General features: G+C 36.0%; 1 protein-coding gene across 4 annotated transcripts in view; it reads right to left on the bottom strand.

The window, feature by feature from the left end:
• Positions 1-1,051: 1,051 nt before the first annotated feature.
• The window catches only part of AGPS (alkylglycerone phosphate synthase), a 139,478-nt gene continuing 121,351 nt past the window's right edge, over positions 1,052-19,178 (bottom strand). For all 4 annotated transcript variants that reach the window (XM_070580263.1, XM_070580266.1, XM_070580265.1 and 1 more), the window contains one exon: positions 1,052-3,079. In XM_070580263.1, coding sequence (XP_070436364.1) covers positions 2,958-3,079 — 122 coding nt within the window. In that variant the 3' untranslated portion in view covers positions 1,052-2,957. The remainder of the gene's footprint in view (positions 3,080-19,178) is intronic.

Here is a 19,178-nt window from a genome sequence, read left to right as displayed (position 1 = left end):
ATCTGGTATAGCATACATACTGATGGAAGCTCATCCTTTATTGCGCTTTTGTTTTCTAAAATACATAACACAGCTATGCACACTAGGAGACTTTCAGCTTCAAAAATAATTTTTAAGTAACAGTACTGTGATATGTAAGCATTTAGGAAGAATACTACCAATTCTTCAGAAGAGGGAAGAATTTAAGCCTCTTTCTTTGTAGTAAAATGCTGGGCACACTGAACACATGGCTTCTACAATTCTTACTAAACTATAAAAGCTCAAGTGACTCAGCATTAGACTAAATTCACTTGCGCACTGTAAATTGCACCAACATTAAGGCAACAGTTTCTCTAAGGGTCAACAAAGCCTGTTCATATGGAGTCTTTAGGTACTCAATGCCATCCGCACAGGCAGCAAGTTCCCATTCCCACTAAAACCCCAGCCCAAATGTGACACCATCAAATAAAACAGAAGTATGACTAATTTAAGAAAGATCAGTTGGTGTTATGCAGTACTGAAAACCAAATAGGCTACGACCTTTTAAAATTTTAAATAAACTGATTCAAAATGAGTTAAGAAGCCTCACATAAACAATGTTCTCTGGACTTTAAGTTTTATGAAGCCATTTCCAGTTACTTCAGAAATATGAGGCCAGGTTTAAGTGCTTCTGTGCATATTCAAGAGCTCAGCTCTCTAGAGACACTAAGGAAACACTGAGGCCCCTCTCCGAAGTGGGTGTGCGAAGGTGGGGAAGAGCCTTCGGATTTACTAAGTCAGAGTGGAAACGGCACTGATGAGTGGTCATGTGTCAAAACCATCCCTGGAGAACTGATTCCAACTACAAAATGTAGCCATTACTATGAAACCAAGGTCGGGGGCCTGCGTACGTGGGGGGAGAAACAATGACATAAATCACTGATTTCCATAAGGTTCATGTAGAAGAGTGAACACAATAATTTCAGGTGTTACATTTATAGTTTCCTAATATCAAATACAGATTTCTGAGACTGCTGAAATCTGAACTCCCTGGGAAAGAATGTTGGAACAATCACATGCAAAGGAAGGGATCTGCTTATGAATCTGTAAGTTTTATTAAAAAGAATTTTACTCAGAAACACGTATACACTCCAGTGAGATATTAGTACTGTATTAAGCTTTACATTTTGATCACCAATTAGAGAAATTACCTTCATGAACAGATGCATTTTATAAAGCTGATATTTTTATAATTCTAGAGGCAACTGTAATTTCCTTATCAAGTATATCCAACTATTTCAAATACTAAGGGCTTTAAGCAAAGATCTGCTGGAAATTTTATAATTAAAAATAAATCACTAACGAAGAGAGGCAAGTTCTAATAAATAAATATTTAGTTTTTGTTGTTAAACTAATATTTAATTTTGATTTGCTTACAGATTTAAGTTTCTTAGTTTGAGGCCAATTTTACTAGTTATAAATTATTTACCATTTTGAAATCTTAAAAATACCATTTTGTCAATTTTAAATTTTCATTTTCCTGGTTAAGGCTACTTCAGATATAAAAGGTATCAAACTGCCCAAAAATACTTTGGAGCTGTTGCTACATAGACAGACAGTGTGTCCTTTTAAAGGATCGTCTGCATTTTGACTTAGATTATCTGATCAAATATTAAATTTTAAAAAATTATCAAAAGTTAGATATTGCAGTAAGAAAAGAACACATCTCAAACTGTGAATCATGAACCTTGACAGACAGTGATTCAAAGTAATCATTTCACTTATTTTAATATCCAGGTTTGAATGTATAAATGTTTGCTAAATGTGATTAATGTTCCTATTTTTTAAGAAATACGGTATTTCAAACTTTTGACATGGTATGTGTATTAATACATTTAAAAATTTATGTTAAACCAGTAATTCAAAAAAGGCATTAAACCATTAGTAAAAACTAAATTGAAATTTTACTTTTATATGAAAATTTATCGTGTTGTTTGGGTTAATTTAAAAAAAAAGATTTTTGTCATTGAAACTGTTGAGGCTTTCAAATTCAATAGCTGAATGATGACTGTGTTTCTTTAGCCAAACAATTCTTTGAACTGGACACATTTAAGTGTAAGGAGTCTTCCTTCTTCTGCTCCTGCTGCAGCTTCTTCTGTTTCTCAGCAATCAGAATGCGAAATCAGAAACATTAGGACTCTCAAGTTGATTAAAGGCATTCATTTCATGGTAAACCTGTTCTTCACACACAATGAATGGTAAGTCAGCTTTTCTTCTAAAAACATATTATGAATGAACAAGGATATAACAACAGGTTATCTCAGTGATACAAATACAACTCATAACTCAGTAGAAACAGAAACAGGGAGAACAAAAATGTGTCCTCTAACAGAATAATTTATATACTGATGATTTAAGGTTTTATAACGGTATACTAATTTCAAAGAAAAATGCAGGCCAAGCACCTTACAGAACTGAAAGCATCCAAATAACAGGTTGCCTATATTCTTTCATGAGTATCCTCCCTCGATGGCCTACTCACACTAGAATGTACTCTTAAAAAAACATACATGTGTATCCCTCCTCAGTGGAATCCTTCCCTTGATGTCTGCTCCCCAGAAACCTTCCTTTAAAAAGAGACTAGATAAGCAGTAGATGACACCAAATCTGCCTTTGTTCCCAAGAGGAAGCATCAAAACAAAACAGCTGGCAGCATCTTCCTCTGAAATAACAACTGGCAGCCTTGTGCTGCCTGACTAAAATTTGAAATGACAACCAGTTGGCAGTAAACTGATGCACCTACAATGAAAGAAATTTAGGAATACCATCTGTCAATCCAAAGATGTAGAAACAAAACAAACTACAGAGTAAAACAAACATTTTAAACCAACAAACAAATGTAGCCGAAATATAGTCCATGATATATTTGATTACTGGTATAACCATAGTTGAAGACTTTAAAAAAAAAAGTGACCTTTTTCATAACAACAGTAATGGATTTATAAAAGGTTTCTGCTTCCAAAGATGTTATTGGGGTCCACATATTCCTTGACAGACTTCAGCATCCCAAAGCCAACATCAGAGATACTTTCCTTTAGCCATTGCTTCCGTAACTTGCCCACTGGAAAAACAAAATAAAAAATGCTTCAATATACACTATGATGCTGGGAACCAATCAATCTTGTGACCATGAATGAACAAACACTGTGTGATAAATGCTTTTATTCAAAAATGAGAAATGTTTTGCTTTATTTGATTTATTGAGCCCACCAGACTACAAAGCTCATTAAGCCCAGTGTCTTCCCAGGGGAAGCCTGCGCTCCACAGTGTCTCCTTTCTCTGTAAACTATGAAATGGAGATGAAGGAAGGTTGCACTGAGATTAGCCTATTTTACAAATAACAAAATGAGAAAAACATGCATTTCAAAAGAACCCACCTCCTGTCTTAACTACCAAAACACACCAAAGTTTCAGAGAAAATGAAGTTAACCAAAGAAAAATATCATACCCAGGTGAATTTGTTGGGTATATTAAAAAACGACAGGCTATACAGCCGTAAAATATTTTAAGGAGAACAAAGCTTCAAAAAATTAAGAAAATCTGAACCTTGGGCTTAAGAAAAAAATCTGGTTATGAAGCTTTCCATCTGCATTTTCTTTTCAGATTACTTTTAAATAAATTTGCATGTTCCCCAAAAATGGTTACTTTCTTCTCATTGTTTTCACAGAATTAGAGATTTTTCTAGGCACTAAATAAATCAAATACCTAATCCATTTTAAACTTGATCTTCTGCCTTTATACACTGTATAATGTTCCCCCTTCTTTGTTTCTAGGTCTTGCTAATTCTTTCTAAGAATAATGAAGTAAAATAATGGTTAGCAGCATAAATTGTATTTTGAAGGCACTCAATGAAAAACATAACCTTTTCTAAGAAGAACTTTTGTAAGAAAGGACATGTACTTAATCTGTACAAGAATCATGGAATGTCAACTTGCTTTTGCATTAAAAGCAAAGCAATGTGCTGACTTATTTGTGGCAAGATGGATAAATCTTTTAATTCAGAGGTAGCATTATTTGCGGTTAGTACTTTTCAAATGTATTATTGTAATAATTGAATTCAAATGGTCATTTTCCACAAATGTTCATTAATGATCCAAAGTCATCAACAGTGATTTAATTGGCCAACCAAAATGTGAAGGCTTCTTTCATTAAAGCATTCAGCCTGTCATTCTAAAATGCACTGCCATCTATCAGGCTGCATTGATAACACCGTAGCATCTGCCTTTCAGAGACCTTAAATACCATTTCAAGCTCATCTCAAATCATCTTTTGTGTCCAGTTCTCCAGGAAACCATCAAATTGTCATTAAAATAATAAATACCATGATATCCTCAGAAAGAAAAATATTCCTGCTTGGTTTCCAGGAATAAAAAAGCATTGTTGGTGTTAAGATGGGGAAAAATAAGGTACAGCAAGGAAAAAAAAATCCTAAATTCAAAAAGAAAAATTTAGTTTAAAAGACCTCTAAAACTAGACACCAAACAGTACAAATTCCTATTCATGCAATCTCCACCACCTAAAAGATGTTCTACCAGGTCCTCCTCCTATCTCCCTGAGACAACACATCACAATGCTTCAGCCTCAGTTTTCTCATCTGCAAAGGGATTAGCATCCATAAACTCTTTTCACTTCAAATATCCTATGATTTTAAGCACTTAAAAAAAGTTACAGGGGCCGGCCCCATGGCCGAGTGGTTAAGTTCACGCATTCTGCTTTGGCAGCCCAGGGTTTCACTGGTTCGGATCCTGGGCGCAGACATGGCACCACTTGCCAAGCCATGCTTAGGCAGCATCCCACATGCCACAACTAGAAGGACCCACAACTAAAAATATAAACGACTATGTACCAGGGGGCTTTGGGGAGAAAAACAAAAAATAAAATCTTTAAAAAAAAAAAGTTATAAATTAGTTATTTCCAGATTTGCTCCAAAGGATTAAAAAACCCAAAAAACGCAACTACTCTTGAGTAGTAGAAGTGGCATGATTATAAGCTACCCATACTGAGGCAGCTCAAAAGAGAAGGGTGAAGAACAGTCAATGCCAGTCTCCTATGTTATCTGTAATATAGTTTCACTGAATGTGTCCTGTGGTTATGGATGTAATTGTCCTGAAAAGACTGCAAACAACTGCTCCAACAAGATGGAGCACATTAGAACCTCAGCAGGATGCCCAACAGCTAGCTTGTCTGCCTGGTTTTACACCTCTGGTAATAATGCAATTCCACAAGGAACTGAACCATCGTCTGAGAAGCCACCCAACAGCCACTGCATATTTAATGAAGTCGCTCACCAAGCGCTGGAAAACAGAAGGTGCTTGGAGTGCATCATTAGTTCTGTCAGAGGGATAATTTACACATCTATCTTGTCAAATTTTCTATGGTTTATACTTTTACAATAATCAATCTAACATACATTTGATTAGTGAACTAGAAAGTAAAAAAAAAAAAAGGCAATATAGGCAGCATAGCTGTGGCCCCTCATAAACATATTTGATGAAAGAATTTAACCCCTTGATGGCAGAGGTCTGTGGGCTGCTTCTGTCAGTGATAACAGAATTTGAACTGAGGTCAGAAATCATGGTTTATGCAACTAAAAAGACTAGGAATTTTTTTGGTTTTCTCAATTTAAATCAATTACATTGTAGCATAAGTGCACAAAGAGAAAACAGCTTAAGTAAAAAAGCTCAAGGAGCCTTTATATTAAGAAAAGTATTGGAAATAGTTTTCATAAAATTCTAGAGATCCTTCTCTGGCTGTCTTGGATGAATCAATAAATCTAAAAAACAACAATGAAACACCAAAGGCCCTAATCCCAAAGAGGGATCACTCTTCAAAATAGAAGATTTTTATTCTAGAGCTCAACAACAGTAATAATAATATCATTTGTACAATCTTTATTTGCGTTGGTAGGCATTCAGAAATCAGCTAACTACACTGATCTGGACACATGTAAAACACATGGACGCACAACTATATAGTAGTTGCTAAAACATTCGTGGAGCTCCTTTTCAGAAATGAAGAAATAGTACTCTGTCCTTTATGTAGCATGCCATATTGGAGGAGGGGAAAATGGATGAATAAAAACAGCAAATAACAGGTGGTCTAAGACTATTTCAACATTCCTTATATGTACAGTTATCCATGAAAAGGCACGTGTACATTCATACCACATGAAACATACTGCTCTTTCCAGACCTGGGTTATCTGATGTGGGGCATTCATGACTACTAACTCAACAACATCCCTTTGACTTCTGATTCTCTAGAATCATAAACTTAGCCTGCGAGTCAACACTAGAGCTACAAAAAGCCAAGTCCATCATCTTCAAAAACAAGATAGGGACGCTGTATTCCACTGCTCACAATTATTCTATATACATAATGCCCAAAGTACTTAAGCCAGGTATTTTAGAGGCTTGGATGTATTTTTAAAGATACTAAAAACATAGGCTAGTCAAGTACTAAACATTATAGAAAACTAATGGGGGAAATTCTTTTTCTGCTTAAATTAAAAGTGGAATTCACAATTTAATTTCTAATAATGTATATACAGACTATCCTGGATAAAACAAGTATTTTGTGTTCTTCCACAATATACAGCACATCTTTTAAAATTTACTTTTGGAACAGAGAAAATGGGAGATTTTGGGATAAGTCTCTGAAATCACAGGCTCAACAGTTTCCTTTGGACGCTAATAGCTCAAGAAAGAATGCATTTTGTGGTATGATCAACAGCATAAAAGAATGAATAGATACGTATGCAAGGGGGAGGGGTAATGGAAGTGTTGTGCGTTGAAATATGGACATGGTGGCTAGCCTGGCCACCAAAAATTATCTGGAACTACTCTTTGTGGTGTAAAGGACTGAAGACCTAGCAGAGACTAGCAAACAGTCCCCATCGTAAAAGGGATAAATCTAGGGTGTACTAGTCAGAGTTCGTTTTAGCTAAATAAATTAAAAACTTGTTGAATTATGAATTTGATTATAAGTTTATAATAAATCTTTTAAATCTTATTTAAAAACAAATTATGAAATGGACTGTACATTAAAAAGATTACTAATGCTACAGCTCAGAAGTAGAATTTAGACAAAGCTAAAAACACCTAACCATTATCATAACAACTATATTTTGAAAGTTCTAGTTTGAGCATCCTGGATACCTTTTTAGCACTATTCCATAGGTCAGATTTAAAAAAGAAAATCTAGACTTAGCTGCTTGTATGAGTGATCTGAGCATCGACTTTGTATTTCAAGATTTAATTAATCCAGCTATACTACTGGTAGGTTATATAAGGAATTGGTGCGAGAGGGACAGCCAAGCTCTTGCCAGATGAGGTTCTGGCCCCATGAAACTTGTTAGGTACTGATGAGGACAGAGAAGCACAATGGACAATTTCTACTCTGTGAGGTACCTGGGTGATCTGACTATGATGATGTTTTTCTGAGAGGGGGTTATTTCAACCTGAAAAGATTTAGCTGTCCATTTGTTCGTGATATAAAGCACACTTTTGTGTGCATGTTTGGTTTTGGCAGCGATACATGCTGAATGTTAGTTAACAGATCTCCAACTGAGGGATGCTAACATCCAGACTTTATAGGCATATGAGATAGGACTATGACTTTCCAAGAGTCTAATTTAATGCTTAGTGAATATGTAAAGTCATGTTTGATTTCTTTATGCAGTGAACAGGTCACATAACATGAGATAGAAAAGGGCAGAAAAGAATGGAAAACATCATATGCTCCTTGAATACTAGGGCCATGTTTTATTCATTTTTGTAGTCCTGCTGCATAATGTAGTTGTATATGCCACACAGTAAGAATTCAATGAACGTTAGTTAAAAGAAAAAATAGGGGCTGGCTCCGTGGCCGAGTGGTTAAGTTTGCACGCTCCGCTGCGGCGGCCCAGGGTTCGGATCCTGGGTGCGGACATGGCACTGCTCGTCAGGCCACGTTGAGGCGGCGTCCCACATCCCACAACTAGAAGGACCTGCAACTAAGATAGACAACTGTGTACAGGGGGGTTTGGGGTGATAAAGCAGAAAAAGCAAAAAGAAAAAAGAAATACTGAACGACAGTTATCTATAAGCCATTTTTGTTAAGGGGTAGGGATTGAAATGTCTGGGTTTCCTTAATTTCCTTTGGTTCTATCTGCCTTGCATTCCCTATATTCTGAAATTATTTCTTGGATATACTCAGAGGTACTCTCAGTAGCTAAGACAGGAGAAAGTATATCATGGAACCTAAAACTCTCATTTTCTTCAAATCTCTAGGACTCTTTGAACTATATCAGTGGTTCTCAACGGAGGCAATTTTGACCCCCGGGGGACATTTAGCAATGTCTGCAGACATTTTTAGTTGTCATAACTGGGGTGATGTTACCAGCATCTGGTGGGTAGAGGCCAGGGATGCTGCTAAACATACTATAATGCACAAGACAGGCCCCACAACAAAGAATTATCCAGCCAAAAATGTCAACAGTGCCAAGACAAGAAATCCTGGACTAGATGCTTCTACAGGTCTATCTCCTAGGAGCCCAAATAATTTCCATAAAGGCAACATACCTTCACTGTTACATGCACCTGGATTAGTAGTAAATGGCTTATTGCCATTACAAGGTGACCTTGTTCTAAATTTGAGGCTACTGATCAAATTGAAAGTCTGGCAAAAGTGTACAGTGGACAGAAGTTACACTCCAAGAAAACCAACCATTAATAACAAGTGCTACTTTATTTTAAAAGTTAACTCCTAAAGACTTGAATCTAATGTCTACTGAAAAAAACTTTTGAGTCATTTTTTTTTGGCCATTTTTCCGGTCAATGTGTGAAAATATATATGAAATAAAGATTCACAGCACTGTCCAGTAGCACTTTCTGTGATGACAGAAATTTCTATACTCCACTGTTTAACATAGAAGCTCCTAGCCACATGTGGATATTAAGCTCTTGAAAGGTGGCTACTGCAAGTGAGGAAATGAATTTTTAATTTTAGTTAATTTAAACTTAAATAGCTGCATGTAGCCTAGTGATTTCTATGTTAGACAACACAGAACAACATTAAAAATAAATTTTACCTAAAGTCACTTTTAACAGACGTTACACTTGAAAATATCTATTAGGATGAATTGTTTGCTAATCACATAAAACTAACTATAAAAAGTTAGTTACTCTATAACAATATAATATAATAATGTAGTACAGGCATTCTCAGAGAGGCAAACATCTAGTACTCAGAAAAGTCTTGGATGAAAAAGTTCTCTTTAGAGGTCCAGAGAGGTAGTACAGTCGGCCCTCTGTATCCATGGGTTCCGCATCCAACAATACCATGCAGGGCAGACTAAGAGACCTGAGCATCCGTGGATTCTGGTATCTGAGGGGGCCTCTTGGAACCAATCCCCCACAGATACTAAAGGATGACTGTATTACGCAAACCACCTATTCTCTCCTAGTGACACACGTGAGGCTGGAAGCCACAATGGGTATATGTAACCCAAGGTAAGAGATGGCAAACACAATGTTGTCCCTTCTCTTTTGTCTTGAACAGGGAATCTGTAATTTCACGGGTGGGAAGGCACAGGGATCAAGACGTTCTTACAACAGACTTTTTGTCAGCTCTCAAATCTGTTTATCCTATGATGCAGCTGAAATAGTTAAATTTTCAGCTAAATTATGGGTTAAATTGGCTTTTACAATCTGGTCTTGGAATCCAACTACTTAGAACATTGCTTCAATGGAAACCACTTATAAATTATGTGAGAAAAAGCCAGTCACAAGAAACCAAGGGGGAAAAATTAATTTAAAGGGCCAAACAAACTTTGTGCTATCTTATTGATAGTCTGATAAAGATCCAATATTGGAAAGGCTATACTCATCTGGTAGTATCAAAAGACCAAAATCACAACCAGGATATTGACACTGACATAATCAAGATACAGAACAGTACCATCATCACAAGGATCCCACCGTTGCCTGTGTATAGTCACCTCCACCCCACACTCGACTTCTGGAAACCACTAATCCGTTCTAGTTCTATAATTTTGTCATTGCAAAAGTGTTATAGCAATAGAACCAACAGTAGGTAATCTTTCGGGATTGGCTTTTTCTTCACTCAGCATAACTCCCTGGAGAAACATCCAAGTTGCTGCATGCACTAACAGTTCATTTCTTCTTATTGCTAAGCAGTACTCCACAGGATAGATGTACCACAGTTTGTGTAGCCAGCCATTTGCTAGCTGAAGGACATCTGGGTTGTTTCCAGTTTTGGGCTATTATGAGTAATAGGTTTTCAATTCTCTGGTATAAATGCCCGAGTGTAATTGTTGGGTTGAATGGTAGCTGTATGTTTGCTTTTATAAGAAACTGCCAAACTGTTCACAGAATAGCTACACCACTTTATGTCACCAGCAGCAATGTATAATTGATCTAGTTTCTCCGCATCCTCACCAGCATTTGATTTTGTCACTATTTTTTAATTTTAGCTTTCTGATAGGTGCATAATGATTTCTCTTGTGGTTTTAATTTACATTCCCTAATGGCTAATGATGCTGAACATCTTTCATGTGATTATTTGCCATCTGTATATCCTCTTCAGTGAAATGATTTTCATATCTTTTGCCCATTTTCTAATTGGATTGTTTGCATTTTACTATTGAGTTTTGAGAGTTCTTTATATCTTATAGACATAGGTCTTTTTTTGGATATGTGGTTTGCACATATTTTCTCCCACTCTGTAGCCTACCTTTTCATGTTCTTTAGAGTCCTTCACAGAGCAAACATTTTTAATTTTGATGAGATCCAGTTTGTCAATTTTTCCTTTAATGGACTGTACTTTTGGTGACCAGTTTAAGAACTCTTCACCTATCTCTAGAGCCTGAAGATTTTCTCCTGTTTTTTTTTAAAGTTTTATTATTTTATGTTTTACATTTAAATCTATTATCTATTTTGAGTTAATTTGGTAGAAAGTGTGAGGTTTAAAAAACAACGTTCTCTTTTTTTTTTTTTTTTTTGCCTGTGGGTATCCAGTTGCTCCAGTACCATTTGTTAAAAAAGCTAGATGCTTCCTCCATTGGATTTGTCAAAATCAGCTGGACACACTTGTGTGAGTCTATATCTGGATTCTCTATTCTGTTCTATTGATAAACGTGTCTCTCCTCCAATATCACATAGTCTTGATTACTGTAGCTGTACCAATATTGTAAGTTTTAAAATCAGGTAGACTGATTCCTATGACTTTATTTTCTTTATTCAAAACTGTTAGCTATCTAGCTCCTTTGCTTACAAAACAAATTTTGAATAATCTTTTCTATATCTACTAAAAATCTTGCCAAAATCTTGAAAGGAATTGCATTAAACAAATAGATCAATCTGGGGAGGACTGACATCTTTACCATGTTCAGTTTTCTACCAATCCATGAACAGAGTCTCTCCATTTATTTAGGCCTTCTCTGATTTTTTTCATCAACCTTCTATAGTTTTCAGAATACAGATCCTGTATATATTGTTAGATTTATGCCTAAGTACATATATATTTTGTTAGATTTACGCCTATTTCATTTTCTTTGGAGCAACTGTAAATGGTATTGTGTTTTAAATTTCAGTTACTATATGTTTGTTATTAACATACAGAAATCCAAATGATTTTTGCGTGTGCTCTTGTATTCTACAATCTTGATGATCTTGTATCTGTAGATTCTTTGGGATTTTTCTAAAAAGACAATAATGTCATCTATAAATAGTGACAGCTTTATTTCTTCCTTTCCAATTTGTATGTCTTTTATTTCATACTACAGGTTTTTAATAAACAGCCTCAACACTGATCTTTTGGTCATTCTTTTAAGTAGTCTCTTTTTACTTTTAAAGTTTCTGACACTCTTGGATTCTGTTAAGACCACAAAAAAAGCTAAGAGCAGCTGCCCCATAGTTATTCTCTGAACATAGGAAATAATCTTGGTTCAGTTAAGACACCAATATTTAAAGTAAGACTGGTTATATTTAATCAGGTTTTTTACTTCCCAATAAGGACTTAGTTATAATTTTACCAAATGAACAACTTAAAAACTTAAGTCATAAATTAAAATTAAATACATGGCTGATATAAACTCTGCTGTTTAAACTGACCAGCTCCTCAGTTACAAAAACAAGCACTATGAAGATTAAGTTAAGCAGGCTTTATAATTTCCTATAGCCTCCAGTTCCAGACTACATCTGTTTTCTCTGATATACAAAACCAGAGGTAAAATAGCTCCATTTATCACAGCATGATTGTAGGCAGACAAACCAGTCTGTCTGTTTCCAGATAATGAAAGCAACTGTTATTAATCACAATTACAGGCCAAACTCTCTAAGAGAAATTGCATCAATATTTCCCCAACCTCTAGCCCTTCTACTCTTGAGCTCAAAAATGGTACTGAGAGTGTCACGACACTGCCTGATGGTCAGTAAATAAAGAGGTCAACTTGAGTTTTAAGTTCAGGATGCAAATTAAGAAAAATCTTTTCTACACGTTAAAAAGAAGTCATCTGGGCCAGCCCAGTGGCGCAAGGTTAAGTTGGCACGTTCCAATTCTTGGCGGCCCGGGGTTCACCGGTTCGGATCCTGGGTGTGGACATGGCACTGCTTGGCATGCCATGCTGTGGTAGGCATCCCACATATAAAGTAGAGGAAGACTGGCACAGATGTTAGCTCAGGGCCAGGCTTCCTCAGCAAAAAGAGGAGGACTAGCAGTAGTTAGCTCATGGCTAATCTTCCTCAAAAAAAAAAAAAAAAAGAGAAGAATAAATAAATAAATAAAAAGAAGTCATCTCTCAAAAGCTCTATTATTGATTAAGTTTAGCAGGACAATTAAACCCATTCTATTTAAAATTTATATGAAAACGCTTCTGCTTTATGAAACTATACTGAATAGCAAAGGATATTTGAAATTCACAAATCAGATGATTAACTTTAAGCAGAAAAGCATTTACGAAAATACACATTTTTCTATAACAAATTTTGTAGCCAACGATGTGAAGGAAATTTATTTCTCTTTCATACAGACTGTAATACAACTGCCTATAAAGTGAGACCAACTGCAGGTTATGATGAAAATACATTAAGACAACTGTTCAATCATATTCCTTGAACATATGGATCTTTTTCAAATAAACTGTAATCCTTTCTTCAATAGTTAGGGCAAGAGTTTAAGAATACAAACCAGAGTTTCACCTGGTGCTGTCTATTGCTTTTATTTTTTAAAAAAGTGACTGTTTTGGAGGCACCTACCATATGCAAGGCACTTTAGATGCTTTACATACATTATCAAATTTAAGTCTTGCAATAATCTCTGAGGGAGGTACTGTTATTCCCGTTTTGCAGATGAGAACACTGTAGCTCAGAGAAGTTATTTCCCTTAGTCACACAGCTGGTTAAGTAAAGAGCCAGAAGTCAAATACAGATTTGATTCCAAAGCCCATGTTCTTTCCCCACTGTTTAAAGGCTGTCAAACTCTTAAGTGTTTTAAGACAAAGTCTGAATGAATCTTACACACACAACACGCATCTGTGGAAGAATACTAAAATGGCTGGTGTTATGTGGTTGTAGAGAAATACACATTATTTTACCTACTTTTCCACTAAATAACTGACTTGGCTAATGCATTTTCCCAGAAATATTATGGAATAAACTGAGCCTTTCCATGATTAAACATGACTCTACATTCAAACCAGGCCTGATTACTAAAGGTTTGAAGTCAATCAGCAATGAGACTAACACTACTCTAACAGGAAAGATTCAGAGCTGTTTGAGAATTTTCAAAAAGGCCCCAAATTCTGTGAGCACTTGGGCACTTATCCACTCCCTTAACATGCGTATTGAGCATTTACTGTGTAGAACAGCCAGTCACTGTGCTAGGGACTGTGGAACACGGTGACGAACACGATAAAGTCAGCAACCTCACTGAACTTATTCAAATAAGGAACACAGAACTACACAAGAGAACAGGGAAGGCACCTCTAAGAAGGTGCCATTATATTAGAGATCTAAACGATGGGGAAGGGAACAATGCAAATCACGGGGGGGAAAACAAGAGAAAGAACATCAGAAAAAGAGGAAACAAATAGCAAAGGCTTTGAAAGGGAAAGATATGTCTGAGGAATAGTAAGAAGGCCAACAGTGCTAGAAGGAAAAAGCAGTAAGAGATGAGGACAGAGAGAGACATACCATGCCTATCCTTGAAGGTCCTGATAAGGACTTTGGATTTTATTCTGAATATGAGGACAAAACACTGAGTATTAAAAAGATTACTCTGGCAGCAAGACAAATGACAGTAGGGGAGCAAGAGCAGGAGCAAAGAGACCAGTCAGGAGGTTACTGCAGTGGTCCCAGAAGGAAAAAATAGTGACCTATACTAGACTGTCATGGTGGGGATGCCATCTGGTATTGGGAGTCATCAGCACATAAGGTTTTAAGTCCTGGGACTGAGGTAATCAGTCAGGGAGCGAGTGAACACAGAGAATGAGCTGGCTCTGGGCTGAGCCCTGGAGCACTCCAACATTGAGCAGTTTGAAAGAGGACAAGCTGGCCAAAGGAAAGCATCTTCATTTTACCAGCACATATGAAACATATTTTGCATTCAGGCTTCCCTAGTTTCTTTTTCTAAGCAATAAAAGAAACTAGATAGTTTAGAGTATGTTTCCATGCAGTGATATTTTTGACCACACAGAATATAAAAATATGATAGAAATAAAAGAATTCTATTTAAATAAAGCAGAACCTCTCCATGAATTAATATGTAACCAAACTTTGCCACATTCAAATTCAAGCTAATAATTTCTAAAAATACACTATTTCATGAAACCTGGAATCTTCAACAAACAAAAGTCTATAAGCCTAGAACCTAAAAATGCACATAAATTATACAAGGAGTTTTACTGTAACATGACCTGACTTGCATTTGTTTTTATTACCTGATACTGCTAATATGTTAGAAACCTACAATAGAAAGAAAGTCAAACTGACTTATGTGCAAGAATTGAGAAAACAATGAAATATCTCTGATGAGGAAATTAAAATGTTGATTCATTTCTGTTTTTTGTTTTTTTGAGGAAGATCAGCACTGAGCTAACTACTGCCAATCTTCCTCTTTTTGCTGAGGAAGCCTGGCCCTGAGCTAACATCCATGCCCATCTTCCTCTATTTTATATGTGGGATGCCTACCACAGCATGGGCTGACAAGTGGTGCCATGTCTGCACCCAGGATCGAACCAGCGAACCCCGGGCCACTGAGAAGCGGAACGTGCGAACTTAACCGCTGTGCCACCAGGCTGACCCCGATTCATTTCTGTTTTAACATCTAAAGCAGGACAGGTAATTAACTTAATGTCAAAATTAAAGAAGTAGAGATTTTATATTTTAAAAGAAAAACAGTAATGTTTAGTCTTTCATATCCTTTTTTTATTATATGTCTCTTTCCAAAAGCTGTCAATTTCAATCTTTTTAGCTTTTTGCTGATTTTCCCTATTTTAGGCTCTTAAGTAAGATAACAAGAACACTGAAGCAGGAGGACTCGAGTTCAAATTCAAATTCTGGCACTAACAATTATTGTTGATACCTTTGGGCAAGTTACTGTACACTCAGAACCTTAATATATCTTCATTGGAAAGACAAGAATACTACCTACTCCACAGCATTTTGAGCAGAATTAAAGGAGATTAAGTTATGCAGAGCACCTAGTAAACATTTATAGCTTTATAAATGTTAATTCCTTCCCTATCCCATCTCCCTTCTCTTCACTGTTTCAACATTTATAGCATTTTACATGTTTATTAAAGTCACCTTTTGAGTGTTTTTCAAAGAAAAAGGGAGACTTTTGCCTTGGTGAAAGTGATAATGATATCATAATCCTACCAGTTTTGATCAGTGGCCTGTTGAAATGCTACCATATTATTTTACTGGATTCTAAGGTCCTTCAGGGAAAGGACTACCATTCTTTGAAACTCTATTGCCTTGTGGACCAGTAACATTTATAACATGGAAAACATACAACAACGTGAAAAAGCATTAAGTGTACTTCGTATCAAAAATACCACAGAAGCACCTAAATATATAAAGAGATTATTAACAGACATGAAAGGAGAAACAGACAGTAACACAATAATAGTAGGAGACCTTAACACTCCACTTACACCAATGGATAGATCATCCAAACAGAAGATCCATAAGGGAACACTGGCCTTAAATGACAGCTTAGACAAGATGGACTCAGTAGATATATACAGAACATTCCATCCAAAAATAGCAGAATACACATTCTTTTCAAATGCACATGGAACATTCCCCAGGATAGACCACATATTAGGCCACAAAATAAGTCTCAATAAATTTAAGAAGACTGAAACAATACCAAGCATGTTTTCTGAGCTAAAAGATATGAAACTAAAAACGAACTACAGGAAGAAAATCAGAAAAACCATAAATATGTGGAGATTAAACAAAATGCTACTGAACAATGATTAAGTCAATGGAAAAATAAAAAAATACCTGGAGACAAATAAAAATGAAAATACGCCAAAATTTATTGGAATATGGCAAAAGCGGTTCTAAGAGGCAAGTTTACAGCAATACAGGCCTACCTCAACAAACAAGAAAAACCTCAAATAAACAATCTAACAGTGCACCTAAAGGAACTGGAAAAAGAAGAACAAACAAAGCTCAAAATCAGTAGAAGGAAAGAAATAATAAAAATCACAGCAGAAATAAATGAAAGAATAAAAAAAAATAGAAACAAATCAATGAAACCAAGAGCCAGTTATTTGAAAAGATAAACAAAACTGACAGACCTTTAGCTGGGCCCACCAAGAAAAAGACAGAAGGCTCAAATAAATAAAACCGGAAATGAAAAAGGAGAAATTACAACAGATGCCTCAGAAATACAGAAGATTATAAGAGAATCCTATGAAACCAATACGCCAACAAATTGGATAATCCAGAAGAAATGGATAAATTCTTAGAATCATACAACCTTCCAAAACTGAATCAAAAATAAATAGAGAATTTGAATAAATCAATCATGAATAAGGAGACAAAACAGTAATCAAAAACCTCCCAAAAAATAAGAGTCCAGGACCAGATGGCTTTCCTGGTGAATTCTACCAAACATTCAAAGAAGACTTAGTACCTATCCTTCTCAAACTCTTCCAAAAAATTGAAGAGGAAGGGAAGCTTCCTAACTCATTCTACAAAGCCAACATTACCCTGATACAAAACCAGAAGAGGACAACACACACACACACACACACACAAAATAGGCCAATATCACTGGTCAACACCGATGCAAAAATCCTCAACAAAATACTAGCAAATCGAATATAACAATACACTAAAAAGATCATATACCATGATCAAGTAGGATTTCTTCCAGGGATCCAGGGATAGTTCAACATCCACAAATCAATCAGCATGATATACCACTTAACAAAATTAAGAAAAACCACATGATCATCTCAATAGATGCAGAGAAAGCATTTGACAAGATACAGCATCCATTTATGATAAAAACTCTCACTAAAATGGGTATAGAAGGAAAGTACGTCAACATAATAAAGGCCATATATGTCAAACCCACAGCTAATATCATTCTCAATGGAGAAAAACTGAAAGCTATCCCTCTTAAGAACAGGAACCAGACAAGGATGCCCACTTTCACACTCTTATTTAACATATGATTGGAAGTCCTAGCCAGAGCAATCAGGAAAGAAAAAGAAACAAAAGGAATTCAAGGGGCCAGCCCAGTGGCGCAGTGGTTAAGTGCGCACATTCCACTGCAGCAGCCCAGAGTTAGCCAGTTCGGATCCCGTGGGTGGACATGGCACTGCATGGCAAGCCATGCTGTGGTATGTGTCCCATATATAAAGTAGAGGAAGATGGGCACAGATGTTAGCTCAGGGCCAGTCTTCATCAGCAAAAAGAGGAGGATTGGCAGATGTTAACTCAGGGCTAATCTCCCTTGGGGAAAAAAAAAGGGATCCAAACTGGAAAGGAAGAATTGAAATTGTCACTATTTGCCGATGATATGATTTTATATATAGAAAACTCTAAAGAATCCACAAAAAAACTTTTAGAAATAATAAATGAATATGGTAAAGTTGCAGGATACAAAACCAACGTACAAAAATCAGTTGTTTCTATACACTAACAATGAAATAGCAGAAAGAGAAATTAATAAAATCCCATTTACAATTACAACAACAAAAAAATAAAATACTTAGGAAGAAACTTAGTCAAAGAGGTGAAAGACCTATGCACTGAAAACTATAAAACATTGTTGAAAGAAACTGAAGACACAAAGAAATGGAAAGATATCCCATGCTCTTGAATTGGAAGAATTAACATAGTTAAAATGTCCATACTTCCTAAAGCAATCTACAGATTCAACGCAATCCCCATCAAAATTCCAATGACACTTTTCATAGAAATAGAACAAAGAATCCTAAAATTTATATGGAAAAACAAAAGACCCAAATAGCCAAACGAATCTTGAGAAAAAAGAACAAAGCTGGAGGTATCACACTCTCTGATTTCAAAATATACCACAAAGCAATAGTAATGAAAACAGCACAGTACTGGCACAAAAACAGAGACACAGATCAATGGAACAGAATTGAGAGGCCAGAAATAAACCCAATACGTCTATGGACAGAAAATTTTTGACAAGGGAGCCAAGAACATATAATAGAGAAAAGAAAGTCTCTTCAACAAATGGTGTTGGAAACACTGGACAACCACATGCAAGAGAATGAAAATAGACCACTATCTTACACTATACACAAAAATGAACTCAAAATGGATTAAAGACTTGAACGTAAGCCCTGAAACCATGAAACTTCTAGAAGAAAGCCTAGGCAGTATGTTCTTCAAACTTTGCTTAGCAGCATATTTTCAAGTACCATGTCTGACCAGGCAAGGGAAATAAGAGAAAAAATAAACAAATGGGACTACATCAAACTAAAAAGCTTCTGCACAGCAAAAGAAACCATCAACAAAACAAAAAGACAACCTAACAATTGGGAGAATATATTTACAAACAGTATATCTGATAAGGGGTTAATATCTCCAATCTTAGAGGAAAAAGTGCACTGTTGGCTGTTGACATGTACCAAAAGGTGAAACTGTGGGCTATAGAAAGAAAATT

This window comes from Equus przewalskii, chromosome 17 (assembly GCF_037783145.1).
Source record: "Equus przewalskii isolate Varuska chromosome 17, EquPr2, whole genome shotgun sequence".
NCBI lineage: Eukaryota > Metazoa > Chordata > Mammalia > Perissodactyla > Equidae > Equus > Equus przewalskii.
Note: the sequence above shows the minus strand (reverse complement) of the source record. Positions and strands in the feature narration are given on the sequence as shown.